Genomic DNA, 26184 nt, shown 5'->3' with positions numbered 1-26184 from the left:
CTCTTGATGGGCCTCCATTTCCTCATCTGCAAAACAGTAACAGTGCCTATAATACAGGGTTGTTGTGAGGAATAAATGAATTAACAAACGTTAAGCGCTTGGAATTGTGCCTGGAACCTAGTAGGCACCATGGAAATATTGGTAAATATTTCCTAGAATCCATCACAACATTTATGCTCATATTAAATGCTCAATACATGCTTTTTGATGAAGTGAATGCGTTCTATTAAAACACATTTGGAACTGGGGGCTAGAAGTGACTACTGTTTCTTGGTTGGAAACAGAAGGGACCACGAAGATCCCTTGAGCACAAGTATCCCCGCCCACACCCTTTTGCTTGGCTTGTTAGCAGTTTGCTTCCTAGTTTTGTGCATCGTGGTGGGGAGAGGGCTGCCCCCCCACCCCAGATGTCACTCAATCTCCTTCCTGTTTTTTAAGTGTAGGAAGAAGGCACGGTTCTAGATCCTAGGACCCTGAAAGTGAGGGCTGAGTTGGAAAGGAGACCCTGGCCCCAGAATTCATTCTCTGACCTCTCGGCACCTGCTGCACGCAGGGAGTTTGCAGGATAGCGGCGTTTGGATGTGAGTTAGTTTGTTGAGGTGTTAGTAGGATGTACGAAATTATTTAGATAAACTGTTAGTATCAGTGCAGACATGGTAGGTGTCCTCACGCATCTGTGGTTTGGGGGAACATACTCCTGAGGGTCGGAGAGTCAGGAAGACACCAGAGTGAAATCCCACGAGCCCACCCTCAGGCACAGGCTCTTTGGGACGCCTGGGGTTGGGGGGCTCAGCTCATCAGAGCAGGTTGGCCCTGCGCATTGGCACCACCATGTGGCATTTAGCTGAGGAACTGATGGACCAGACAAGTAGTTCCCCCTTGGCTGCTACGGAAGCAAGGATGCTACGCTCATTAGAAAGGCTCCAAATTCCGTAAACCTGGTAGAAATGCCGAGTTACTGAAAGAAGCGCAGCTGTCCTGGAGGAAACAGATCCACCCAGCAGGTGTCAGGAAGCCCTGTTCCCATCCACTTGCAAAGACGGTCACAGTCACACATAACGCACCCGTAACACACGCGGACACAAGCAGCTTCACCCTTCTAGACCTTTTCCTTCCCTACACCCTAGCGTGCGCACACACACGCCTCACGTACATGCTCTCAGTCAAAGGAGTGGCCCAGGGGAGACCTCACAGCTGAATCAAATGCTGGTTAACGCTGCTGCCTTTATTACACCAACGGTCTTAACATTTATTTGGGAAGGAGCACAGAACTTGACATCCTGCTGTTACAGTGACATGCATTCTCTACAGCAGGGCTTCGGGGCTCAAGGTCACTGCCCCCAGCATGGAAGAACCGCGCTGGGAAGGGAGGGGGCTGCGGGTCCTTCGTCTCTCCAGGACAGCAGACCACAGGTGCTTCATCCCACAGCTGTCGAGGGGCACGTGTGTTTTAAACAGCTGAACAGGTGTGACAAGGGATCGGGTGTGGGTAAGTCCCTGACACTCAGAGCCAAGAGTGTTTGGGGGGTGAGTATATTCTCCCCAAACAGGCAGCAGGACCACAGTGGGGCATGCTTAGTGCTGCATCGGAGCTAGGTTAAGCTACCGGGGTCTTCCGTGAAGGGGATCCTGGTTTCACAAGGACGAATAAGACATGATGGCGCCGTCACAGTAAGGCCACTAAAATCACAGCAAACGACGATCTCAGAGGACCTGCTCATGACCACAGGGAGGCAGCTCCGTCCTCTCTGATGTCGGTGCCCCTTGCTGGTTCGGCACCTGCCCTGAGACCTTCACCTGGTCCTTTGTGAGCTGCACCACATCACTGAGCACAACGGAGCGGAGGAAGGGGCCACACACGTCAAGGTCACGGGACAACACCGCCACACGTGGCTGACTTGTTGGCAAACATCTCAGATGCCTCTCCTGGGCGGGCCTGGAGAGCTAATCTGAAAAGAGGCTGGCAAAGGACTTCCTCAAGCTCCGGATGGTCTCTGCTTTGGCTTCATCCTCACTGGCTGAAGACCGGAAGAAGGAGGACTCAGAGAAGCTGAAGGCATTTGTCAGGGACTGCGACTTGCTTGAAGATAAAAACCAGAGAGAACATGAGAGGGTGGTGTCCCCAGAGGCAGGGAAGGATGGTGACACGAGGGTACACAACCGGAACCCCGACTCCCCCCCAGGGCCACTGGGTGACGGAGGAGAGTGCGCCCTGCACGCTCCCAGGCCCCCAGGAGACCCTGTGCTGTTTCTTCACCTGCAGGGCTGCTAACACAGGGAAGGATGGGGCTGCGTTGGAGAAAGAAAGAAGGGAAAAGAGAAGGAAGGAGAAGAGAAAGAAGAAGGGGAGGTCCAGGCTGTTTGTTTTCCTTAACTCTCTACGGCCCCGACCCCGTGAGCACCAGCCCGGGAACCTCACGCCCTTCCCCTGGGATGAGATGGAGCAGCCCGGGGCCCACGGACTCCTGCACCCTCTCCCCCTCAACTGTGCAGCCGCTGTCAGGGGCCTGGGTCAATGTCTCGGTTTCGCCTCTCGCTCACCCTTAACCTTAGGCAAGCCATGGGCCTCTATGGACTCAGTTTCTTATTTGGTTTCCTAATTGCGGTAGGTAGATGTCTGGTAAAATGATATCTAGTCCTTTTCAGCTCTTTCTGGTCCCCCCCCACCCCCCGCCAGCTCTTTCTGTTTTGCTTTTTTCTCCCCTCTGATTCCAAAAGAACTTTCTGGCTTGTCACACACTCTACTACCTCCATTTACCGCTCTCACCCTTGAGCCTTCCTCAGAGGAGTCCTGCCATGGGGTCTGCAAGGTTCAGGGTGTCCAGAGGTGACAGAGACACACATCAGGCCTACACAAGGTTACTGGCAGTTTTCTAACGAAAAAACCCAAATTGCACACACTTTAGGGATCAGTTTTTCCCTTGAGACCCTAGTGATTCAGAGAGAAAAATCGTGGAGGCAAGAAGGCCGAGGGGAGGCCAGGCCCAGCCCTGCAGGCGAGGACACGCGATCTGGTGTCTCCATGGCTGTCTTCTTTCCTTCTTGACTTCCCCTGTGTCTCTTTCCTGCTGGTTTCTGGCTCCAGAACTCCTCTCCTGTGGTCTCGAGCTCTCACCTCTGCCTTGAACTCGAGTGCAGCCCCGAAACTCCCTTCTACAGGAGCCTAAGCTGGTCTCTCCTCCCTCAGAGACTGAACAGGTGCCCTGCCTTTCACTGGGCCCAGGATGCGCCCCAGCTCGCTGGCCCCTGGGAGTGGGAACTCCTCTGCACACACAGGCCGAGGGCACTGGGTATAAGCGTCCCACTTGTTGTTTGTCATGAGGCCAGCCCTATTCAACAGCTTCTGCCCAGAGGCAGTGACAGCCCCAAGATCCTCCCAGTTGGCTCAGGAGAAAGTAGGAGAGATTAAAAAGTCAGCAGGCAGAAAACGACTGGATTGAGGGGAGGTTCTGAGGCAGGCGAGATGTGAGATGTGCCCCCGGCCGGAGCTGGGGAACAGAACTGGGCATGGCTCCTTCCATCATGGAGGCCTGAGGAGACCCAGAGAAAGTGGTCATCTGGACCACCTGAGCCCTCATCCTGGCTCTGCCCCTAATTAGCGGGGTGGCTTTGAAAGAGAAAAGTCAATCTCTGAGCACTGTCTTCTCATCCCTGAGTCGTTCACTTCAGCTCCAAAATTCTATAGCCCTTTTGCTCCGGCCCTGAAGATTCTCATTCCTTTACTCTGAGATGCTGGGAGGGACCACTTCCTCTCCCCGGGGCTGCAGCTGTCTGTGCTGACAGTGATGACACAGGGCTGCGTTTGGGGACACTGAGGAGAGATGTTGCTGGTTCTGGGGGGAGGGTGGAGCTGCCCGCCCAGGTGCTGTCCCCCCCCAGCACAGCTGGACTGTTTTCTAGGGGCCCTCGGTTCTTTCCTCTGAAGCAGGACAGTGTGATGGGGGCTTCCAGTGTTACTGCTGGGAATGAGGGGCCCCAGGGGATGGAGTTCCTTGGGGTCTCTATCTGGGCCTCTCCTCTGATGACCACACCAGAAACCGACATCCTCCTGACAAAGCTGAAGGTAAAAAGTTGAAATGGATTGAACTACTTCCCCCTTTTCCTTCTGGGCAGCCTTGTTGATTGGCACACCCTAAACTGTGAGTCAGAGGCAGGAAAGAGAATTAAAAAAAATTTTTTTTTAGAAAGAGAGAGACACACACACACACAGAGAAAAGGAATGGAAAAAAGAGTGGGAGACAGGATTTAAAAAAAAAAAAAAACCCATACCCTAAGCTCATACAAGAATGGGAGAGGGGGTAGTGCCCGCCTTACCACCACTCCCCAGGAGGAAAGGGGAGGGTCTGAGCATCTAGCCAGACCTTCGATTTTTCACTTCCCTCTTTCCTACCCTCCCCGATCAACCCAACCATGCCCCCAACCAAAAAACACCAAAACCCAAAAAACCCCCATGAAAATATCTGTAGGAGGAGGTCAGATGGAAGGCGCTTTCTAGCAGCTCTGGAGGCCTGAGAGGAGGGGCAGGAAGAGGGGAGGGAGCTGCTGAGTCGTCTCTTACTTGAGCTGCGGGTGAGGCTGGGGCTTCTGTGGTGGAGCAGCCGGGGGTGGCTGGGCTTCTGCCAGGGAGCTGCTGCTGGAGGGCGCATCTCCGTGGGCGGTGGGGCCGCCCGGCCGCTGAGGAGCCGAGAAGGAGGAAGAGGAGGAGGAGGAGGAGGAAGAGGAAGGTGGCAGTGATGGTCCAGGGGGCAGCCGGCGAGGAGGCAGCACCGCGCCTGGGGGTTGCTTTCCTTGGGGTCGCCCAGGGCCCCCTAGGTTCGGCACAAGAAAAACTTCATAATTTAACCATATCAAAGGGTTTCCTTATTAGAATCTACGTCTCAAAGGGTGTGGTTCTTTAATTAGCAGAGGATAAGCTCTATTACAAGAAGCCTCCCGAGGCGCCGAGGTGGAGAGCGCGTCCCTGGTTTCCCTCCGTCAGGGCCACCACGTGCGCCTCAGTCACGGCAGCGGTCGGGAGGACGGGGTGGACGCCGCGGGCTGCACGGCCCCCCGGAGGTCAGCTAGCCCACCAAAGGACCCCAGGCCAGAGGTTCCTCGGGTGCAGGCCAGCCTGGCCCGCGCGCTAGGAGGGCTCAGGTTCCACGCGGCAGGCACCATGCGGGGCGGTGGAAAGGCCCCTGGTCTGGGGGTCAGAAAAGCCAAGACCTAGTCTATCGGCGACCCCCTGAGCAAGTCAACAGGCTTCTCTGGACCTCTGTGTTTCCAACCAAAAAACTGTGAAAAATTAAGTCCTAGTCTTAGTTATCTTTCAAGATAGTAGCACTTCCAAGATGATAATGGACGAAAAAGGTCTTCAAAAAGTATTCTGTGCCTTATGATCATGGGTGATTACTGACATATTGTTTTGGTGGAGCTGGCCTCAGTCCGCCCTGCTGTATGCCTGCCTGTATCTGACTGCCACCCACCCCCTCGCCCCCAGGAGGCCTTCCTCTCAGCATTAACTCCCGCCCCTGACCAGGACCTTTTGTATCCAGGCCCTCTCCTGCCTCTCAGTACCATCCTCAGGTGCTCCAGTCCCTCCCAGGTGTGTGTGGTGAAATTCTCCAGAAACCCATCCCTGGAGATGTTGTGGGCACCATCTGGCAAAGAGGACTCCTAAAAAGACCAGGATCACCAACATGAGACAGAAAACCATCTGCTGATGGAGAGACAAAAGGCCATCCTTCCTCTGAGGGTTGAGAGGCAGTAAGGGTGGTCCCAGATGGCTCAGATTCTGCTGAGGGGGAGTTCTACACTCAGCAGTCAAAAAAGATGTCCTCATCAGCACATGCTGACGTGTGGACGTGATGCATAATTGGCTTGGGAGATCTTATTTCTCAGTCTCAATCCCCGAGTCCGCACTCACAGGCCCACTGGAAGGACTGGGCTTACAGAAAGTCAACAACAGCTAAGAGTTGTATTGTAATTTAGTTTTCTAGGAACACCAGGACACCTGTACCCTCTGGAGAGGCAGACCTGTTTGTCTAAACCATTGTATATCCATGATTGAAAGTCAGTTTCCCCACTACATGGCACGAAGTCCACTTTTTCATCAATTACCAATTCATACCAGCCTTAGTTACACATAAATAAGTAAATACATAAATGGGATTTTGCATGTTGAAGAAGTTCTAAGCTCAAGTCAGGTAACTAGTGAAGATGAGAGATTAGCAGATTATTTCATATTAACCAGTTTTCGCCATTTCCAAAGTTTGGCAGCATTTATATCAGCATGTTTTCATAAAGTACTGCAGGTTGACAGCTCGGCCTCTTGTACCAGAAACCTGAGTGCTTTCCCACCTGTACAGAGATGCTTGAACAGCCAGAAACTTTACAACTTAACACTGAAGACAGATATAACTTTTCCTTTATTGCACATTAAGCTGTACAAGAGTCACAAAAGAGAGGTACTTCAATCACACTTCCAGCATTGGCTGAGGTTCTCCCAGCTGGATCGGTACAAAAAAAGGGGACAACATCAGAAAAGAAATGGGTACAAAACACCTGAATGGCAATCCTATACTGTGACACGGATGCCCCAGGCCACAGAGTTGTCCTTAGCATGCTGCCTGAGGGCACAGGACAGTCAGGGTACAGTACGCGGTCTGCTTGCGTTTGGCAGTGGAGGGGAGCCCTGATCCGTTTCTCCCCCACCTGACAGGCCGTGGCTGACACCACCCTGGCGCCTGACTGAATTCAAATGGCAACTTTGTATTTGTGGCTCACAAATGTCACATGAAAAGCACCTGAATGTTCACACTGATAACATGCAGAGAAGCAACACCACCATCAGCTCACCACTTGGACAAAAATAAATGAAAAAAATAAAGTGTATCCCTCCATTCTGGGAAATGTTACTTTATTCCTTTCTATCATTTCATCAGACTGGGAGGTATTTAAGGACCTGATTCTTAGGCAACCCGCCCGAAGTGCGTAACTGCATATATATGTATATATTTACAACAGATCGACCACCACCCACGCCTAAGGGAGGAATCATAGACAAGAACATTCACACTCAGTGCGTTTCCCTGTAACCTCGGAATCTGCCAGCAGCCAACCAGCAACCACCGTGCCCCTTGACACAGAAATCACGTTACACGCTACCAACACCAGTCGCTCCTCAGACCTGGGAGTCCCGGCAGGTGACGTGTCAGTACAGAAGTGAGGGGATGTACCGGGAGGGCCAGAGCATTTCTCCTAAAAGGCAAACTGCTGGCGCGGACGCCCATGGACCACGGGGTGCCTGCTCCCGGCCTGGCTGGGGTGGCAAGACGAGGAACTGACCTGAGGCCGGTTTAACTAACGCCTCGTCCCCGCCCAGGAGCTGTCTGCTGAGGACAGAGGACAAACGCGTGAGGGTTCTTCAGGAGCCGCGGCTGCGGAGCTGCTGCCCCGAACGCACACAAGCTACCGTCTGAGACAGGCCTTCCCGGGAAATGTAAAGCTCTTCAGTGTCTGGACTCTGGAGGGCTCTCAGAACAGCCGAAAATAAAGCAGCAGTCCAGCTCTGAATTCCAGAGGGCAGTGGGCGCACTCAAGGGAGACGGGGCAGTTTGGATTCGCTCTGGCACGGCGATGCCTCAGGAGAGGCCAAGAGCAGAATGGTCCTTCCCAGACGTTCGGTACTCCCTGCACTCCGTGTGCCAAACTGCTACGGAATCGTCTCTGTACACGGGTCCAGCTTTGGGGAATAACGAAGCAGCCTCAGTTCCACAGAAGCGCACACACAGCCAATTCAGAAACAGCAACAAAGTAGAGACAACTTAGGGGGACTGAGATCAGCACAGAAAATACTCACAAGTTCACTGTGATATTGCACATCAGCGGCCCCATTTTTTTTTTTTTGTCTAATTTCATAGCTAATTAGTTGATAATAAAACAAAGGGTACACTGGGATGTCAAATACAGAACACATTCCCGGAAATAGCGTGTTCTTTATATTTCACGTCATCACTAAAGACACAGGGCGCTGCAGGCACAGCCAGCCTAGTTACACAAACTCAAACGCACCGAACTTTAGCAAATGCAGAAAAAGGTGGACGCCTCCAGACTCAAAGGACGAAGCTATGGAAATTAGACCTTGGAAAAAATCTCTTAAATGTCTATTTACCCTAGTCATGCAGCAAGGAAGGAAAAAGCACAGTTCATTGAAGTTCCCAAGCACACTCATGGAGGTAAGCAGGGGGTGGGGGGCGTTTATCTGAGTCTAGGGGGAGGAGAGGAGTTGGGTTCTGTTTTGGGGGTTCTTTGCTTCTCCCCTGTTCCCCCCAGTCCTATTTCACCCCACATTATGTGATACTTTAAAAGCTACTATCAAACCACCCAGAAGATAGTCACACTGAACCTGGGAGAGGCACAATTCTTTTGTACACTGTTGACAAACAGCCCTGGAATCACAAGTTATACAGAGAAACGTAAGTGAGCATTACAAGCACGAACAGGAACAGGTAAACAACCAGACAGAGGTGCTGACACTGCGTAGGAGAAACCCAGTCCAGTCAGCATTGAAAGAACGCAGAAACGGCACCAGTGGGAGGGTCTGTCGCTCCCCTCCCCGCTTTTTCCTTTCTTTCCTTGTTTGTTTTTGGCTTAAAATTTCTGCTTTGAAAAATTAACTACCAATCGCTTTAAGAAGCTTGGACTTGTTTTGGCCCTACTGCAATGCCATTACAGTCGAGAATATACTGTAAACAACCTTGGGGGGCTGGCCGCTGAGGTGGGGTCTTGCTCGAGTCCGGATCCTTAAGCGTTCCACTCTGGAAGACAAAAATGCAAGAGATAAAAACAAAACTCCAAGCAGATTCCAAAGAGAAACCCTGTGGTTCTGTGGCACGACTGAAGCGGGATCCGGTGGGGTCTGGTGGGATCCAGTGGGATCTGGCCCAGAGGTTTCTGCTTCAAAGGGATTCTCAGCCTCTGGGGTATTGTGGGGGCCTAGGAGTAGGCAGTCTGGGGCTTAGAACCACTCTGACAGACAGTGTCCAAGACCTCCTCCACCTCTTTTTCATTTCACTCCCTTGGAGATGTTCTTTCTAGAAGCTTTGAGTCTTCTAACTGCATCTAGTTTCTTCTCAGGGGCTGCCTGGTGTCCAGCTCCCTGTCGTACCCACAGGCCCAGCTTCCCGAGGGAAGGATCTGCACCAAACTCCAGGGAGCGGCGGGAGAGCCAGCGGGGGCTGGACCCGTAACTAGCCTAGACTTGGCCTGCTTCTCCTGTGGCGTTAACTCCAGGGTGGGATCAGCTCTGGGGCTGACTCAGGGGTCAGAGCCACTCTCTGGGCTGGGCTGGAACTCCCACAGGGAGGGACTTGAAGGAGGGGGCAGTCTTTTGTCTCCCAGAACCCTCCTTACCCAGAGGGAAGGAGTAAGACGTTAATGTTTGTAAAAGTGCTCAAGGCCAAGCTGTTTTTCCCTCTCAAACAGCATAACTGCGTTTTGCCCAACAACAGGGCTCCGCTCCCAGGGCTCCTCTCCTCCCAGCTGCGATTCTGATTATGCCCCAGCAGGATCAAAGGTGCATGTGACTTCAGTTTGTCTAACATTTGCACTGAAGGCGGTGAGCATTCGGAGCTTGAATTTAGCACAGGGGAAATGCTCTGTGAGGCCTGAGGGCGGCCAAATGTGCCGAAGGTGACGTCAAAGAGGGAGCTTCGGGGGCAAGGCTGTGCGGTGGCTCAGCCTGTCTTCAGCCTTCTTCCACTTCCTCTTTAGTGCCCCTCTCCCTTGTGACAGGGCCCCCCAGCCCTACTCCCACATTAAAACTGTTCCCCATTCTCATGGGCCTCCAATCTGGCCTTCTGCCTGCCTTCCTGCCTCTTCAGGCCCATTTTCCGCTCCACTACCAGGAGAGCAGAAGCATTGCCCTTTCCAGTGTCGTGGTCTTTTAGTGACAGCATTGCCCCAAACTGTTCCTCTGAGAGGATTTCAGAGAGTGGGAGGCAGGGGGCCTCTGAAACGTCCCTCGTGCTGCTGCATCAGAGGGGGCCCATTCCATCCACAATCCTGGCCTCTCACTGGCCACAGCGACAACACCCACATTTCCTTTCCCCTTCTCCAAGGCCTTTTGTGGGATCCACGCAGCTGAGTCTGGCACTGAAACGCCCACACTGTCCAGTCAGCCATCGAGACCCACCAGTTTCTCTGTCTTGGCCTCTAAGATTCACCAGCTTCTCTTGCCCAGCTCTGGTCAGGGCTATGTCAGTTCTTGTGCAGGTTGCTAGGAACAGTCTCCCAATTCTTTAGTGTCTGCTCTCTCCAGTCTCTCGTCTGCATACTTATGCTCCTCCTAAACGCCTTCTCCAATTGTGTCCCTTTACTGCTCTAAGTGGCTTACAGCTAACATTAGATATGTGCCAGGTAATAGGATGGACAGCTTAACGCAGTATTTCCCTTTACACCGCACAGCCGCTCTGTGAGGTAGATGTATTATAAACATACCTAATTTTTAGATCAGGAAACAGGCCCAACTAAGCCAGGTCATTTGCCCGGGGCCATAGAGGGGTGGCCAGTGCAGCTGGCGTGCGGGCCTAGGCAGTCTGACCGTCTCTGCCCATCGTCTACCAGGTGGCATCAGCACGGTTGGACTGGCCCTCGTAGCCTTCTCTCTCCCTCCTGTTGTAAACACATCCACTCCTTTATTCTCCAGTCTAGGCCACTCTAATGTTTATGCTAAGTACCCTCCAGAAATGCCCTTTGTCCTTTTCTACTAATCCAATCCAACATCCTGGAGGTCTAAGTCAGATTCCAGCCCATCCATGAAATCTCTCCTCTGACTGCCAGCTCAGTTGTGATCTCCTCTCTGAAATCCTGTAATAGACTTAGTAGACTCAGGACTACTGAAGGGGCGTGTGTAGTGCTGTGCTGTCTTGTTGTCCAGAAGACGGAGATGATGCTTCTAAGAAGACTGCCAGGTCCTTGAGGGCACAGACTCTGCGTCTTCATCTCTCATGAAGTCCTAATGATTACAGTGCCCCTTTTTTTTTTTCAGAGAAAAATTGGGATATACGGCCTGATATGGGAACTATTTATTAAAAAGGTAAAATAGTTAAAATCAAGAATATTTTGGAAAATTTAAGATGGTCATCACTTGGCCGGTGTTATCGAGCACAGGGCTGAGCGTGTACGAGGTCCTTCCTAAGTGCACATTAGATGCACAACACGCAACGTCAACGAGATCCAAAACAGAGTGAAGTCTTTTGAGAGGAAAATGCTGTTAAACCACAGATGTTAAACTACATTGTGTTTGGTGTCAACTGTGGTGAGCAGCTCTGAAAATGCTTGGGTTAGGGAATGAAACTTGAGGCCTGCTACACGTGCCTGTGTATTAGGCGCAGAGGGTAAGGTCAAAACAAGGCCTCAAAGAAGCAGAAACTGCTTCCGTCAAGACTGTGCAAGCCAGTCAAGTTAGAGACACTTCCGGCCCAAGAGTTCTTTCCCACTGCGAGCTCTTCCTTTTATCTTGGCCTGGCTGCAAACTACAAGAAAATTCTGCAGGATATAGTGTTTGGTAATGGGCGCATAGGATACTGGGGTTGCCTTTTTACCTGAGCTGGGCACCAGTCCCACCCTCCTCAATATAAACACCCCCCTCAACACACACACACACACACACACACACACATTGCTGTTGGGTCTCCAATAGTAAGTTTGTTAAGAGTGGCTGAGGAAGTTGGGCTTTTGGGTGAGGAAGATGTTGGGTTAAATCTAAATCTCTGGCTTACTAGCTTTGTGACCTTGGGCAAATTATTTCCCACCTCAGCACCTGTCCTTCTTCTAAAGGTTTCTATGACATAAGGTGAGATTATCTATCTATCATCTGTCAATTGATCAATCGATGGAGGTATCTCTAAGCACCCAGCCCTGGCAGGTACCACGTAAGATACGACAGATGACAATACTGGTTAAATTGATGGGGCCCTTTCTTCTGAAGCTCTGTTATTCCCTGAGTCTCATTCTCATGATGGAATACCCCTTTCAGCAGGCTCCCACTCCTGGACTTCGGAGACCTTTATTCAGTAGTGAGGGCACAGCCTCCTCCAGGCTCCCTGATAAGCCATCGGTGTCACAGCCTCGCTGCTTGAGAGGGACACTCAGATGAAAAAGACAGCAAAACTCATACAGTGTGTGGAGCCACCAGACCGGCTCTTGGCGGGCCCCTCCCCTTGTACCACCGAAAGCTGCCAGTGAACCAGCTCAGACCCTGCTCAAGAACAGCTTGGATGTCCCCCTCCCAGAGAACTGTTATTTTCAGAGATGGTTACAGAAGACCGTGGAGCACAAGGGCGGAACCAGGGCCACTGGGCAAAAGCTCCAGAAAGGTCGACTTTCACTCAAAGGAAGAGCTTCCTGAAGTAAAAACAGTGGACAAGGCTGTCTTAGGAGGTGGGTATGTTCATGCAGAGGCTAGAGAACTATCTGCCAAAGAGACTGCAGAGAATATACCTTCATTAAAAGTGGGATAGATTAGATGAATGCTACGAGAACCTAGGGTTCCAGGAAACACTTTAAAGATCCCATAGATTAAGCTCTGATGGTAATACTCGCAGCATCAGCCGATAGGGGTAATCACCCCGTGAAGCCTGGCCCCGGCTCCCCTCAGACTCAGAAATAGACAAATGAGACACCCAAGGATGAACTGAGACCAAAAGGCCTCTTCCGAAAGCTTTAGGGGAAGAGCTCCCAGAAGCTGTCCTCCGGGCTGGAGCCTGGGAATGTGCCTTGGCCACCCTGGTCTGGTGCCTAGGGAGCTTCTCCTGTCCCTGGCCCCACCGAGGCTGTGGACTGAAGACTTCCCAGGGGTTATGGGAGGCGGGAGGAGAGTCCCCCAGGACCATCCCTTGCCAGGCTGAGACTCTCTGGCCCCGCCCAAGAGCCTTCCGTCTGCTGGGGCTGCTATTCCCTGTGGGGTCTGGCTACCATGGAATCTGTCTCCAGTCACCAAGAGCCGCCTGGGATGCTGAATTCCACAGAAGTCTGGCCACTCTGGCGTCACTGTCACAGTCTGGGCAGCAGCCAGCCCACAGCAGGAACCCACGGCCAGGCTGAGCGGCAGCGTTTCCCTTGGGAAGCTGGGCTGACTCAAACAGGTAAGAGTGCGAGGTCCAGTCCTTGTGCCCAGCTGCACACAAAAAGGGGGCAAATGGCCTTAGCGCAGCAGAAGGAAAATGCCCCGAACAACCCTGTACTCAAGATAGCAAGCTCAGAAGGGCTCAGTGTGTAACGCTGCTGCCAAAAATTTGCTGCAGCTAGAGGTGCATTAGTGTCCCAGGACGGGGGTGGTCACGGGCCCATTGCACTTTTGGCTGATAAGACTCACGAGAGAGGGAGGTACTGGGCACCCGCTTTAAGGCAGACGCCAGTGGAATAAAAAGGGTTCGTGAAACAGATGGGTGGTGAGAAATGTGGGAAGGACATCTCTCCTCATGTGACTTGGGGCAAGTTGCTTAATCTCTGAGACTCAGTTTCCCAAACAAGCTGAGTCTGAGGATTAAATGAGGTAACTGTGGAAGCCCCCAGTACTGAGCAGAAGATCAAAGTTAGTCAAATGTAAATTTGATCAAGGTCAAGGGCAGGCGTGGGCAGTGGTGAGCCTCTTGGCGTTAGTGTTTAGGCAGGGCCTGGACATGCTCTTTGTCAGAGATGTTTGCAGACTGCAGGCAGGTGACTTCACAGGCTCTGGGCTTCCATTACGTCCTTCGTGTGTGTTTTGGCTCTTGAGGTGCCTGAGGTATGAAACAAGCCCTTCTTAGCTGCAGAATCTCGAGCCCAGCAAGAAGCTGGGGTACGGGGCCTGAGCACAGGTGTCCTGCAGGCACGGGCTCTTGGGGGCTTGGCAAGGAGTGTGTGCTGCTGCTCTCTATCCCAGCTGACTGAGCTCATGTCCCATGAGGCTGAGTCCACTGGCGTTAGAGACCAGAGAAGCCAGGGAGGGGACAGCAGGAGAGAGCTGGTGAAGTGTGGAGACGCTGCCAGGCTGGGAGGTTCAGGGTGGCTGGAGGAGGAGGACGGTAAGACTTTCCCCACTGCAGGGTCACAGGACCAGCTCTCTCCATTCCTACCGACCCTATGCTTTGGGGGGAGCATCAAAAAGGCACAGTGCGGGGTATTACAGCAGAGCATTCCCGGAACTGGGGACCAGAAGATCCAACTCTCCTGCTTATAAGCTGTGTGACTTTGGACAAATCATTTCTGTTCCCTTTGCTGATATGTAAAACAGAGAAAGAAATACCAGCTCAAACCATCTCACGGAAGGGTTGTAAAGCTGTGCTTTGTAGACCATAAAGTGCCAGGCAAAGTAATGACATGAGCATCATTACTATTATTTTGAGAGTAATAAATATCAATCCAAAGGAATGCAGCTTTAACGGTAGGATTTCACGCATCAGTGGAGAAGACACTGTTGAGCGGCTTCCTGCTACCTGGTGTACAGTAGCTCAGCGAGGGAGGGGCAGGGTGTGGGTTCTGGGCTAGGCTATGTCATGCCTTCCGTGTATCACCGACTTGTTCCAGCAAGGTCCCTGAAGATGCAGGAAAGTCATTTTGAAAACAGTAAATGTTAGCTCTTGAGCTGATTGGAAAGGAAATCACTGGTCTGGGAGAGAAACCAAGCCTACGGATGAGGGTTTGCGGGTTTTGGCCAAAGGCACCTTTAACTTGCCAGCCTGTGGCCGTCAGCGGACCAGCTGGGAGAGAGGAGCGCCTATCTGAGGTCCCAGCAGGATGGGAAGCTGAGGAAGGAAAGACGTTGAGTGACTCAGTTCTTGAGAGTCGCTGGCCCGAGTCCAGCTGCCCCCACCACGGAGGCAAGCCGGGCTTGCTCAGCACATCTGAGACAGGAAACTGGGAAAGGGTCTCAGGGCCTGGCCCCAGGAAAGAGGCCAGGCCAGGCTCCTTGCCGGTCACGCCTCAGAGCTATTCTGATCAGCTCCCCAGGCCCTGCGCCCCCGGTCCAGGACCCCAGGGGGAATGAGGCAGCAGGAAGGAATGTGGTCGGGAGGTTGAGGTTCAGTCAGAGCAAAGGGGACGGCATGTTTTCAGGCACCTCGGGACCTCCCTGGGATCACTCCTGCAGTCACCAGTGCCCACCTCCCTACTTCTGGAAGGTTATAAAAGGTGCCCAAGGATGTGCCCCTCCTCCTTTCCTGAGGGCAATTGCTGCTCCGAGGGAGAACCCATCTCGGGGACTGGAGCCCCCCCCCACAATCAGCGATTTCCTAAGAACACAGGGAACGTCCCATAGGGGCAGTCCGTGGGACCTATGGGGGCCCTGAGGCCAGGTCACCCGAGGTCAGAATGTCAGCTACAAGTGATTAAAGATGTCCCTTAAAAGTTAAGACAGCCCCAAAATAGTCAGTTTCCCTTAAGAGTCTATTAAGGGATGTGGTCACTAGTGACTTTATCTGAACCTGCCTCAAATCTCACATTTTCAGCGTATACTCACTGGGGAACAAATTCCCTGAAGTAGCCCTGCTGTGGGAAGCAGGAAGGCCTTTCTTTGTCTGAAACTAACTTCTGTGAAGCTGAGTGAAGCCCTCTCAGTCCCGAGTTTGGGGTCTGAGTTGTGTGTCCTCCCTAAATGCATGGCCCTTAAGACTCCAAGAAACCCCTCCTCAACCTTGGTCTCCTTCTACTCAAGAGACTTCATCTTTTTGAGCCCTTTGTAGCTGGAAAGATGTGGCTGGAAATATTTTTGAGTATCTCTTTAGACCACAGCCAGTGAAAAAGAACGTGCATAGTGTGCCACCAGAGGCCAGAGGCTGGGGGTTATTAGGCCTCAGTCCTTCAATTGGGAACGCCATTACCGCCTTCCCCAGGTCTGTGGCGAGCACACATCTCAAATCACACTATCTCGCGTCTGAAAGCAGATTTTCAAAAGCTGCCCGTTCCAACAGCCCAAGCCCCCAGCCCAGCCTTTCACAATGTCCCTGACAAGTGGCCTGGACAGCAGCAGTGATGTGGTGGCCACGCAGCACTTTCCTGAGCGCCCACCCTCTCTCGGCGTTGGAGACTTTACTCACGTCTTCTAGTGGGTTTGCCTTTGGCACCAGCTCTGTGCCAGGACAGCTGTCAGGGAGCCGAAGATACTGAGTCACGGGCTCCTTGAGACTTAATGCTACTCCCCGGGGCCCTGCTGCTATAGAACAGATCTGTCAAATGCCCCAAACCCAAGCCTCTCTGCTCTGAGCACCTTCCAAGTAGTGTTCATCCTCATTATGCTGCGACCCTCAGACTGAGAGCAATACTGGAGGTGTGTCTGGTCAGCTCAAGGTTGGGAAGAGCCTCATCTTTCTCCTAGACACATTATGTGTGATAATGTTTCCAAAGGCTGAATCCTAGAATTACTCCCATGGGTCTAACTCCCAGCCCAACAGAAAGCCGGGGAGTGGGTGGTCCTGAAATCCCTTCATTATCAATTCAGCCCTCTGGCTCCCGAAGGTTTTACAGGAAAATTAAAAGGGGAGCTGTGAATGGGAAAAGAAAACAGATTATCCCTATGATGTATGAAGCAGCGTACCAGGAAGCTACCCTCCGGGCATGACTGGAAAGATTTGTTCACCTCCTTCCCAGGAGTCTCGGGAGCAGCACACACTTCTCCAGGGCCCCAGGGTGTAGGGCCCAGCTCAGATCCCAGAGACAGACCCCAGAAGCAGTGAATGTGAGGGGATGGGAGGGCAGGCGGACAGGGAGGAGGTTCTGTAGGTACATAGCCTGGAGGCTTTGGCCGCCACTGGCCACCAGGTGTCACTGCCACCTTGAGAACAGTCTCCTAAAGCACTCCAGAGCCCACGGAGAAGTGCGTCACCTGTCCTGGCGAACTCTCAGGGCGACCCCAAAGCCAGCAGTCCAGACAGGCTGAGGCCAAGCTACCATCAGCCAAATAAGGCTTTGCCACGCACCTCCCAGCTTTCAGTGACTCAGTCAGTGCCTCTCACAGCCCCACTCCTGTTCCTCTGGACTGGACACAGAGCTGCTCTGGGCCCACCCCAACGACTTTGCTCTTTGTTTTCTGTAATTAATCCTCCTCGGGCTACTGAGCTGACTGACAGCAAGGTAAGGGGTGCCCTCTACTCCCCTCCCCCCGCCCCCAGCCTCCTTTGGGCACTCTTCTAGCTCCAAGAAATGAAAGCTCTAACAGGGGGACTGCAGGCCAGGCCAGAGATGGAGAAGGAGAGAAAGGTAGACAGATGGCTCAGCATCCATCTGTCCGGGGCCCAGCCTAGAATACCGGGCAAGAAGCAGCGTCTGCAGCTTGTGACTCAGGCCAGAAGCTCTTGCAGCCTGAGCTCCCGGGGCCATAGAAGCAAGAGGCCAGCGAGAGGGGCCTGAGTGTGAGGAGTGGACCGTGAGCTCGTGGCAGCACCTAAGGGCTCAGTCTGCCACCCAGCGTCCTGGCTGGGTCCCCAGGGTCCCCCAGATGACACGCTCTGGGTTACATCTCTCCGCCTGGACTCCACCAAAACCGCTCATAGGATCCTGACACCAACTCTGATATGCTGCTGGGGCTGCTGAAGACACTTACTCCAGCTGGGAACTCACCCAACAAATACGGACTGCAAAAAGCAGACAGGCTGGGTTGTGTTATTGCTGTTGGGCTTTTCTGCCCATGACTGACTGTGCTGGGCAGACCATGCCCGCCCCTCCCCAGTTCACCAGGTGCTGGCTACTCTGCGAGGCCCGAGACACACAGCAGTGAACAAGTCCCTCCTCTGGAGGAGCTTACATTCCAGTGGAAGGGACAAGGGGCACTCAGATGAGAATGACCTTGGCTGACAGCAAGTACTGTGCAGAAAATTAAAAAGGGATGGGAGTGGGAGCCAGTGCTAGGTGGCAACTTTGGACTGGGTGGTTGAGAAGATAGCAGTTACACAGTCATAAAGTCAGAGAAACGCCGCGGCTAATGCAGAGGCCCTTTCCGGGGTAGCGAGGGCGCAGACAGCATGAGCCAGGATGGTACAGGGGCACCTCATTTATCACTGTGGCCCTAAGTCTGTTACCTAATTTTAGGCACGTATTTTGAGCTAGGCCTGTGCTAGTCAGTAGAAACACAGATGAATAAGGCATCCAAGTATTTGAGAAACATTTGCTAAATTAATTTAATTATGTATGTCACAAAGAATTTGGCCTTGCCCAAAGAGAGATTTGGCCTTTGTTCACAACACACCCCCCTGGGAAGCAGCCGCTAAACTCTGGAAATTTCCTGAGTGATCGGAGGCGTGTTTTAGTTATTCATGGTGGGGACCCTCAGACCACACCTAATGGGGTATGATCATGAGGTGACTCCTGGTGGGCCCCTGGGGGAAGGGGGGCCCTGTGGTATTAGACCCACCTAAGGAGGGAGGAGTTGGAGACCAAGTTCGATCAGGTGATCAATCAAGCAAGCAAGCCTACAAAATGAAACCCCAATAAAAACCCTGAACACTGAAATTCAGGTGAGCTTCCCTGGTTGGTAATACTCTGGGTGCCTTGTCACATACGGATGCCAGAGGATAGTGTACCCCAAGGACAACAGGAGCTTTGTGTGGGAACCCTCCCAGACTCTGCCCTATGCATCCTCCTTTGGCTTATTTTTGATTTGTATCCTTTCCCATAATACACCTGTGAGTATAATCGCTTCCAGTAAGTTCTTTGAGTCCTTCCAGAGAATGATCGAATGTGAGGATGGTCTGGGGAACTATCCAAACTTCCTGTCGTTTCCGGAGTGAGGGCAGCCTTGTGGAGGCCTGTACCTTCAGACTTTGCAGCTGGGCTGATGCCAGGTTTCATGGGACCTTAGAATTGAAAAGGATCTAGAGATCATCTAATCCAATTCCATTTTACAGCTGAGGAAACAGGCCTAGAGTGGGAAGTGACTTACCCATGGTCACGTAATGCTCTGGCAGAGTGGGACTAGCCCCTTAGTGTCCTGATCCCAGCATGTGTACTTTTCACAAAATCCTGCTGTAACTTCCAATGTGATGATCAGCAGAGAAACGCTTATCCTGGAGCTGGGCTGGCTTTGCTACCAGGAGTGTTTGCAGGTGTCCCTCTACTTAGGGAAGCTCATTGCTACCAGGTATCCTGCCTTGACTCTGACAGATTTCTCTTTAAAATATTTAAGCTGCAATATTTAATGTTTACAAAGTAAAGGACTTTATATGAAAGAAGAACCAAAGCTTTCATTGTGTGGAAACATTTTTTTTCTTGTTTTGGTAAATTCTCTCTTTGTTACTGAACGTTTAGGTTTCAGATGTCATTTTTATATAACCTAAATTTTATTGCTAGAAGAGATCTTAATGATTTCTTGGTTCAAACTCTTCATTTTACACACACAGACGCTGAGGCACAGAAATTGGAAATCTACCCCAGGTGACCTGGTGAGTCAGGGGCAAGGATGAGTTGAACTCAGTCTCCTGACTCGCTGCGTAGCCTTCATTCTAGCCAGAATGACTTCCCCGTAGGAGGCTGAGAGAGTGTTGCACACGTTTATAAAAGCACGTAAGGGGCCCTCACAGGATCCCAGAGCGGCCCATTTTTGTTTCTCTTGTCTGGGTAGTGTCAGGCTCTCTTACTCGGTCAAAAACTCTTTAAGCAGCTACCAAATAGTCTCCATATTTCTCAGGGGTAAAGCAGGAAAGGGGACTGAGTCTTCCTCTAGAGCAGGAGTGAGCAGTAATCTACCAGTCCCGTCGCTGGGGACAGTGTGGGCGAAAAGGCAAGACTAAAACTCAAATGCCTTGATTCCGTCAGATTTACAACATCGTAAAATCTACTGCAGGCCTGATATTACTTTAACCAGGAAAATGTTTTTATCATGTCTAGTTAAACACAATATTTAAATAATGGGCTGGTGTCTCTCACAAGCAATTAAGCTGTGTTTTCCTCATTACCTGACCGTAATTCTCTAGTGACCACATTCCTGATGCACAGGGACAGAATCTTGCACTTGGTCAGAGGCCCAACACAGCATGAGCCATGTAGAGAAGGAGGGACACACACAGAGCTCGTCAGGGCAACATCCCGCCGCACGGGGCTATGCTCACAGAGCGTCAACATCGTCAGCCCAGAGGCTCCCATTAATGCAGCATCAGTTGGGATGAAAGAATTCTGCTCAAAGAGATTTTTAAAGCTCAAAAGGTATTTAGATGTCATCTTACATTATGTGGGGGGTGGGGGGTAGAGATCCAGAGAGGAAACTGGCTGACCAACGTCCATACAGTTTTATTTCAGTGATTTTCTACTGAAATACTTAGATATTACGTGTTTAGCTTTCTTAAACAGAATTTGGAATACTGACTAAAATGTAGCCCTCTCCTGTTCAAGCCCATTGTTATGAATGTGAACTATGCCTCTAGTCTACAATTCTGAGACATTCAAATGATGAGAAGATAAACGTGGAGTTATTTGCTACTATACTAAATAATCCAGACTACTTTGTACTGCTTTTTTCCTCTCCCACTCCTTTTCTTCTTTTTTTTCAATTAAAAAAAATTATTGGGGTGGGAGGTAATAAGGTTTATTTATTTATGTCTTTATTTAAACAGAGGTACTAGAGATTAAACCTAGGACCTTGTTCCTGCTAAGCACTGAGCTATATACCCTCTCCCCTTTCCTTCTTTCTTACTTAAAAAGATTTCAGGCATCTAATTACTTAGTTTCTGACTGCAGTATAATCCCAGGGAGGCACCGATCTTTAGGAAAGCGAGTGACTGTAGCCTAAGGCTGTAAGGAGCCCACACCGAGGGTGCTCACTTGTGAAGTAACACAGGGAACCTCAGGTGAGTGTTTACAACGTACTGTCCATATTTTAGGTTATTTACTTCATTTGATCCTCATGACAAACCCTAAAAGGTAGGTGCTATTGTTCAGACCTCTCCTCTTCCAAGGTCACAAAGCCAGCAGATGGAGGGTCCAGGATTCAAACTTGAGTCGTCCTTGCTTCAAAGCCCACACCTGAGTCACTATTCTGTTCCACCTTCCCAACTGTTTGAAGTCGGGTCATGAAAGAGAGATTGCTGAGAGACCTTCCTTTACAAGGGAAAAAACATGAGTGCTAGAAAAGGCAGCAACTTCCCCCAAAGTCACACGGTTGTTTAGGCAAAGAGCTAGACCAGGACTCAGTTCCTGGATTCACTGTCCTACATTCTTGCTGCTCCATTATACCCTTGTTCAGCGGAGAGAAGAGTTTGGGGATATTTCTGAAAAATGAGCTACCTCCTAGATGGGACGAAGGTCCCTCCGGCCCAGGGTCCCTGATTTTCTTTGGCCCATTCGAGAGCCACAGGGCCTGAGGTTCTACAAAAACATCAGTGTGGATACCCCGCTAGACCTGCAGCTGCAATTGTGTCACTGTGAATGTGACTGGTCACGAGTCACATGCCACAGTCAACTGAAGAAAGCTGCCTCCTCTCCCTCAGGAAGGAAAGCAGATTTCTCATTTGAGTTTTACCTTGTCACCCTCTCCCAGAATGAAGGAGCTGACTCTCTCCTCTCTCCAGACCAGCAGATTTCTCATAAACACCATCCTTTCTCTACAAATGTGGCAGATGCCTCACCAGCAGGTCCTGAGAGGTCTGACCCAGCCCTTCCTCAGAGACCTCCCATTTAAAAGCGGGAGCATCCTGAGTCCCAGGGGAAACTGGTTCTGGTTCCCTGGGGACTTTAAGCTCAGAGGGGAGCGATCCAGAACTCCATCCCTGGACAGTTCTATAGCTGATCGTGCGGACTGCTAACGAGAAGGCTCCTGTGAGAGGTGGTGGAGGGTCATGAGGCCTCCGGAGAAGAGGGGAGGGAAGAGCGGGAGGGAAAAGACCTCCGAGATCCCATCCAGGCCTGTGGGTCTCTGTCCTCTGCTCCGTCCTGGAGCCTCCACAGGCTAGAGCAGTGGGCTTGGGAGTGGGTCTTGCTCTCCTGGTCTCTTCCCTGCTTACCTGTGGCTGCTGGGTGGTTAAGGGCCTCTGAGGAGACAGGACAGGGGTTCTGGACAGCAGCTGGTTCATCTTGCTGATGACCAGTTCGGTGATGAGTTGTCTGTCCTCCACCTGGTGTTCCCCGATCAGTGGCATACTGCAGTCCATGACCTGGCGAGGGTTGGAAACATCAACCTTGGTCTTTCAGAATAAGTAGGGCTTTTGCCAGCAGAGTCAGGTTGGAGGAGAAGGTGGTACTTCTAATTTCAGCTGGAAGCATGTTCCTTTGCATAAATAGGCCCTTCATCCCCTTCTCCTACAAATCTTTGCCTTAGGCCTCCCCCTACCTTCACCCAGGCCAGGGATCAGTGAGACTTCAGTCTGGTACTAAAGGTGGTGGGGAGAGGGAGCAAGCAAGCAAGGAGAGAGTGCACCCCAGCTCTGAGGCCTGCAGGCAGGGGTGCAGGGACACAGGTAGGCCACTCCCTTAACTCTGGTGAGGAGCAGGCAGTTTTCATCTCTGTGACTTTTCACCCACATGATCTCTGTCCCCACACATACTCTGCCCATTAAGTGACGAGACTGCTGCCTTTGCTTGTGACCTGGGATACCTTCTCTTTTCACCTCCAATCCTGATTTTTCCTGTACCTCAAGGTCCAGATCAATGCCCTCCTCCTTTAGGAAGTGTCTGCCTGCCCAGAGTCATAGACTCTGTAGTCCAACTCTCTCGTTCAAGGAGGAGACAACTGAGGCCCACCCAGAGCGGAGAGATAAGACCATCCAGGAGGCTACATGCCAAGCAGCCCATGGAGTAGGTTCCGAAGCCCACTTTGGGCTCCTGACATTAACTCTGATACCACCACCTCCAGGCAAAGAGCCTCTCCTGCTTCCAGGAAGACTAGGTGGCAATGTGTGTGAAGGACCCATACAGCCACTGACTCTCCCTTTAATACGGGAAAAGACTGAAGTTGTGCTGGAGGCCCAGGGTGAGTCAAGTGTCTCCCAGGCTCAGAGAGGTGCTAAGGAGAATCTCCTGCACCCAGGAGACCTGAATTCTAGCCCAGGCTGAGACACTGATTCACTCTGTGGCCTTGGGCAAACGCTTATGGTATTAGGCCTCCATTTTCTCCCTGGCGAAATGAGCAGATTGGACCGAATGATGCCCAAGGCCAGCTTCCTGAGACCAAGAATGGCAAGATTGCTACAGTCTTCCCAGGGGAATGGCAGGCTGGGACCCAGGAACCCAGGTCCGGCATCTCTTTCACAAGATGTGGGTCAGCCCAGCTGGTTGGAAACAAAAGCTCCCTGCTGGCAGATGTGTTTTGCGGTGCACATCCCCTGGTTGTGTCACCTAGGACCTCCCCGTGGCCCAGGAGACCCTACCTGAATGCAGTCCAGGCTTCCCACATAGTTCTCAAGCAAAAAAGCTTGGCCTCCAGCCCAGAAGGCTGTCTCCTACTGAGATACTCCTTGGGCCAGACTTACCTCAAAAATGTAGTCTTTCCCATCTTTGCCATGTACAGCTTTGACAGCACAGACGTCCAGGCCACCAAACATCTCAGAGCAGGTGTCCACCCACAGCTTGTACCTGGAGGGGATGGGAAAGGGCCCCGAGGCCGGGGCATCAGCTCCTGTCGAGCCTGTTGGCTGCCTCCACCTCCCGTAGCCTCCCTGCCTAGCCCTCCCACTGTCCATCCCCGTCGAGCACGGTGCCTTCCTGATGTGCCCTCCCGCTTTGCTCTCCAGATTCTACCGGTCTTCCCAGGCTCAGAGCAGGGCTCCTCTACTCTAGGTGGCCTTCCTTGGCTACTCCAGCCCAGGGTAAGTCCTCCTTTTGTGGAGCTTCTATGGTATTATTGGCCTTTATCTCCATAATTTAGCACATAACCCAGTCCTGCCTGATCTTGTTAACGGGGTGCGTGGGCCTTCGTGTTCCGCATGTCCTGCCTGATTAGAAGCTCCCTCTGGCCAGGGCTCATTTCGTACACCTCTTCATCTATGGAAGCCTGCCCCTCACCAGGCTGGGACTGACTCTGTCACTCACCTGTCTGACATGGCAATCTGCTCCAGCATCGCAGAGCCAGTGTTGGTCTTCCAGTTCCCTGAGATCGACGTCCTCCTACAACAAGGTCCCGCCAGGACAGAACAGTCAGCCGCACCAGCAAGAGGAGGGCGTGAAGCTTTCCAGAATTTTCGCCCATTCCTGCTTTCCCCAGCTGCTTCTCCCACCAATAGCCCAGGGGCCTGTCTGCTGAGCCCACAGCCTGGCTGCCTCTGCCGCACCCCAACCTGCAATGCTCGCCTCCTTTCTACGAGAGTCCGGCCCTCTGGCTCTGGCTCCAGGGGGCCTTCCCTGGCATTTTCAACCAGATGAGTACTTGATCCCCTTAGACTGCCTAGAGGACTCTGCCTGTACCTCACTTAAAATCCTACGTCTACTTTTTACTTTAGTTATTTGAGCTGAATCTTCTGTCCACGAGTCTACAAACCACTTGAGGGTATAAACTGTGTCTTATATTCCCAGCAGCCTACCATCTTGGTGTACATGAATGGAATTCTATTGCTTCTGGAAATACCCTCAGGGCTCCTGTGAACATCTCTCAACAGCTTCCTTACTAGCTCACTTATTCATTTACTCAACAGTTACTTTTGAGATCCTAACGGTATTAGCAATGTGACCGCACAAGTCAGGTGCCCTCTTCAGGCTTAGGCTGCCTCATCCATCAAATGGAGCTGATGGACTCAGGTCACCAACCTTTTCTCTTCCATGCCCTCTGCACCTCCATCTCTGAGCATGTGTTAGAGTCAACCATTCGTGGACTAAACAGGAGGTGGATGACCTGGTTTCTGGTTCTGGATTTGCTCTTGACTGGCTGGGCGACTGTAGGTGAATCCCTTCACCGCTCTGAGCCTCCCTTACTCCGGCGTAAACATGAGGATCCACTGATACAGTTTTAAATAAACTGTAAAACACCCCAAATATGTTTTTTAAATTACGAGTCTTCACTCAGACAAGGTCAAGAGGAAGGGGATGGTCTGGGGGCAGGGAAGCCCTGCTCAACCCCTGACAGAGCGTCACCTGCCATCCTCATCACTCCTTGCTACTGGAGACTGGATGATGCGCTGCAGTTCCCAGGGCCAGTCAAGAGCATATCCAGAACCAGAAATCAGGTCATCCTCTCCAGAGATCTGATTCCAGACACTGAGAATCCGAGACACACAGCCACTTCTTCAGAGCCCTGAGGCGGCCCAGAGTCAACTGCTGTGGTAATAACGACGCCTCACATGTGTACAGTAGTGACTACCCTCCAGGGTTCTTCCTCCCCAACCCCTCCCCAGAGCCTCCCTGCAAACCCCCTGCTGTAAGCAGCTGGGATTCTTGCCCCTACTTAACACACAAGGAGATTAAGATTCAGGAAGGTTAGATGACTTGTCCAAGATTGTCTATCCAGTCAAAGGAGACACAAGATAAAAACCCAGGACTCTCGGTTCCCTCGTGGAGCTCCACCTTCCTTGCACTCCCCACCTAGTTCAGAAAAAGCAAACTAACAGCTGAGTGGCTTGCAAAATATGCATAGAAACACAAAGACAGATCATAGTAAAAATAACGCTGTCTTGCTAACACTGGTGGTTCACAGGTGTTCCTCTGACCAGGCTGGGCTCCTCAAGGACGCGGGAGAGAGTTGCCCACTTCCACATCCCAGCACGAGGCCACCATACATAATAGGGCCTCAGAAACTTGGCGTGAGTAATAATGATGTCGTGCATACTTTATGCGGGGGCACAGATCTGTGCAGGCTACCTGGGGTGTTTGGGAGGGAAGGGGACACCGGGCAAGGACTAGGGGAGAGGGGAAGACTCAAACCATAGCTCGGCTACTGCCAAGTCTGTTCCTTCTTCTGAGAGTCAGAGGACGGCCAAAAGTTTGGGGAAGAGGAGCTGGGAGGGCCTGAACTTCCCCCAAACCACGGACTGTCCCTTGCAAACAAAAAAGTAAGTAAATGTTTTCCAAAGCTGCTCTGGTCCCCCACCCTTCATAGTGTTTGGGGATTCCCTTTTCTTATGCTTCATTTAAATTGTTCTAAGAAACCCCAAACTTTAAAGAGGCGGTGCCTCCTTTTAAGCATCAAGACACTCTTGCTCCCCCGTCATAAACACTTTGTGTTTATTTAGGGGATTTTAAAACTAAAGGTTAGGAAATCTGCTTTCCTAGGTCCTGAACTTACCGACTTCTCTGCTTCTTTTACCTAGTTTCTAC

At 51.6% G+C, this 26184-nt stretch overlaps 1 protein-coding gene and 1 long non-coding RNA gene across 4 annotated transcripts in view; one reads left to right on the top strand and one right to left on the bottom strand.

The window, feature by feature from the left end:
- Positions 1–1195: 1195 nt before the first annotated feature.
- The window catches only part of SYN2 (synapsin II), a 154516-nt gene continuing 129527 nt past the window's right edge, over positions 1196–26184 (bottom strand). For 2 of the 3 annotated variants that reach the window (XM_032458992.1, XM_032458994.1), the window contains exons 8-13: positions 23971–24045; positions 23412–23514; positions 21948–22097; positions 8738–8798; positions 4559–4808; positions 1196–2080 (exon numbers count right to left, since the gene is read on the bottom strand). In XM_032458992.1, coding sequence (XP_032314883.1) covers positions 1945–2080; positions 4559–4808; positions 8738–8798; positions 21948–22097; positions 23412–23514; positions 23971–24045 — 775 coding nt within the window. In that variant the 3' untranslated portion in view covers positions 1196–1944. The remainder of the gene's footprint in view (positions 2081–4558; positions 4809–8737; positions 8799–21947; positions 22098–23411; positions 23515–23970; positions 24046–26184) is intronic. The other variant, XM_032458993.1, reaches the window with a different exon arrangement.
- Positions 15326–25949, top strand: LOC116657223. Its single transcript, XR_004312285.1, has 3 exons — positions 15326–17091; positions 23673–23747; positions 25565–25949. It is a non-coding gene; the product is annotated as an uncharacterized LOC116657223 (long non-coding RNA).

Source organism: Camelus ferus, chromosome 17 (genome assembly GCF_009834535.1).
Source record: "Camelus ferus isolate YT-003-E chromosome 17, BCGSAC_Cfer_1.0, whole genome shotgun sequence".
In the NCBI taxonomy this organism is placed as follows: Eukaryota; Metazoa; Chordata; class Mammalia; order Artiodactyla; family Camelidae; genus Camelus; species Camelus ferus.
Note: the sequence above shows the minus strand (reverse complement) of the source record. Positions and strands in the feature narration are given on the sequence as shown.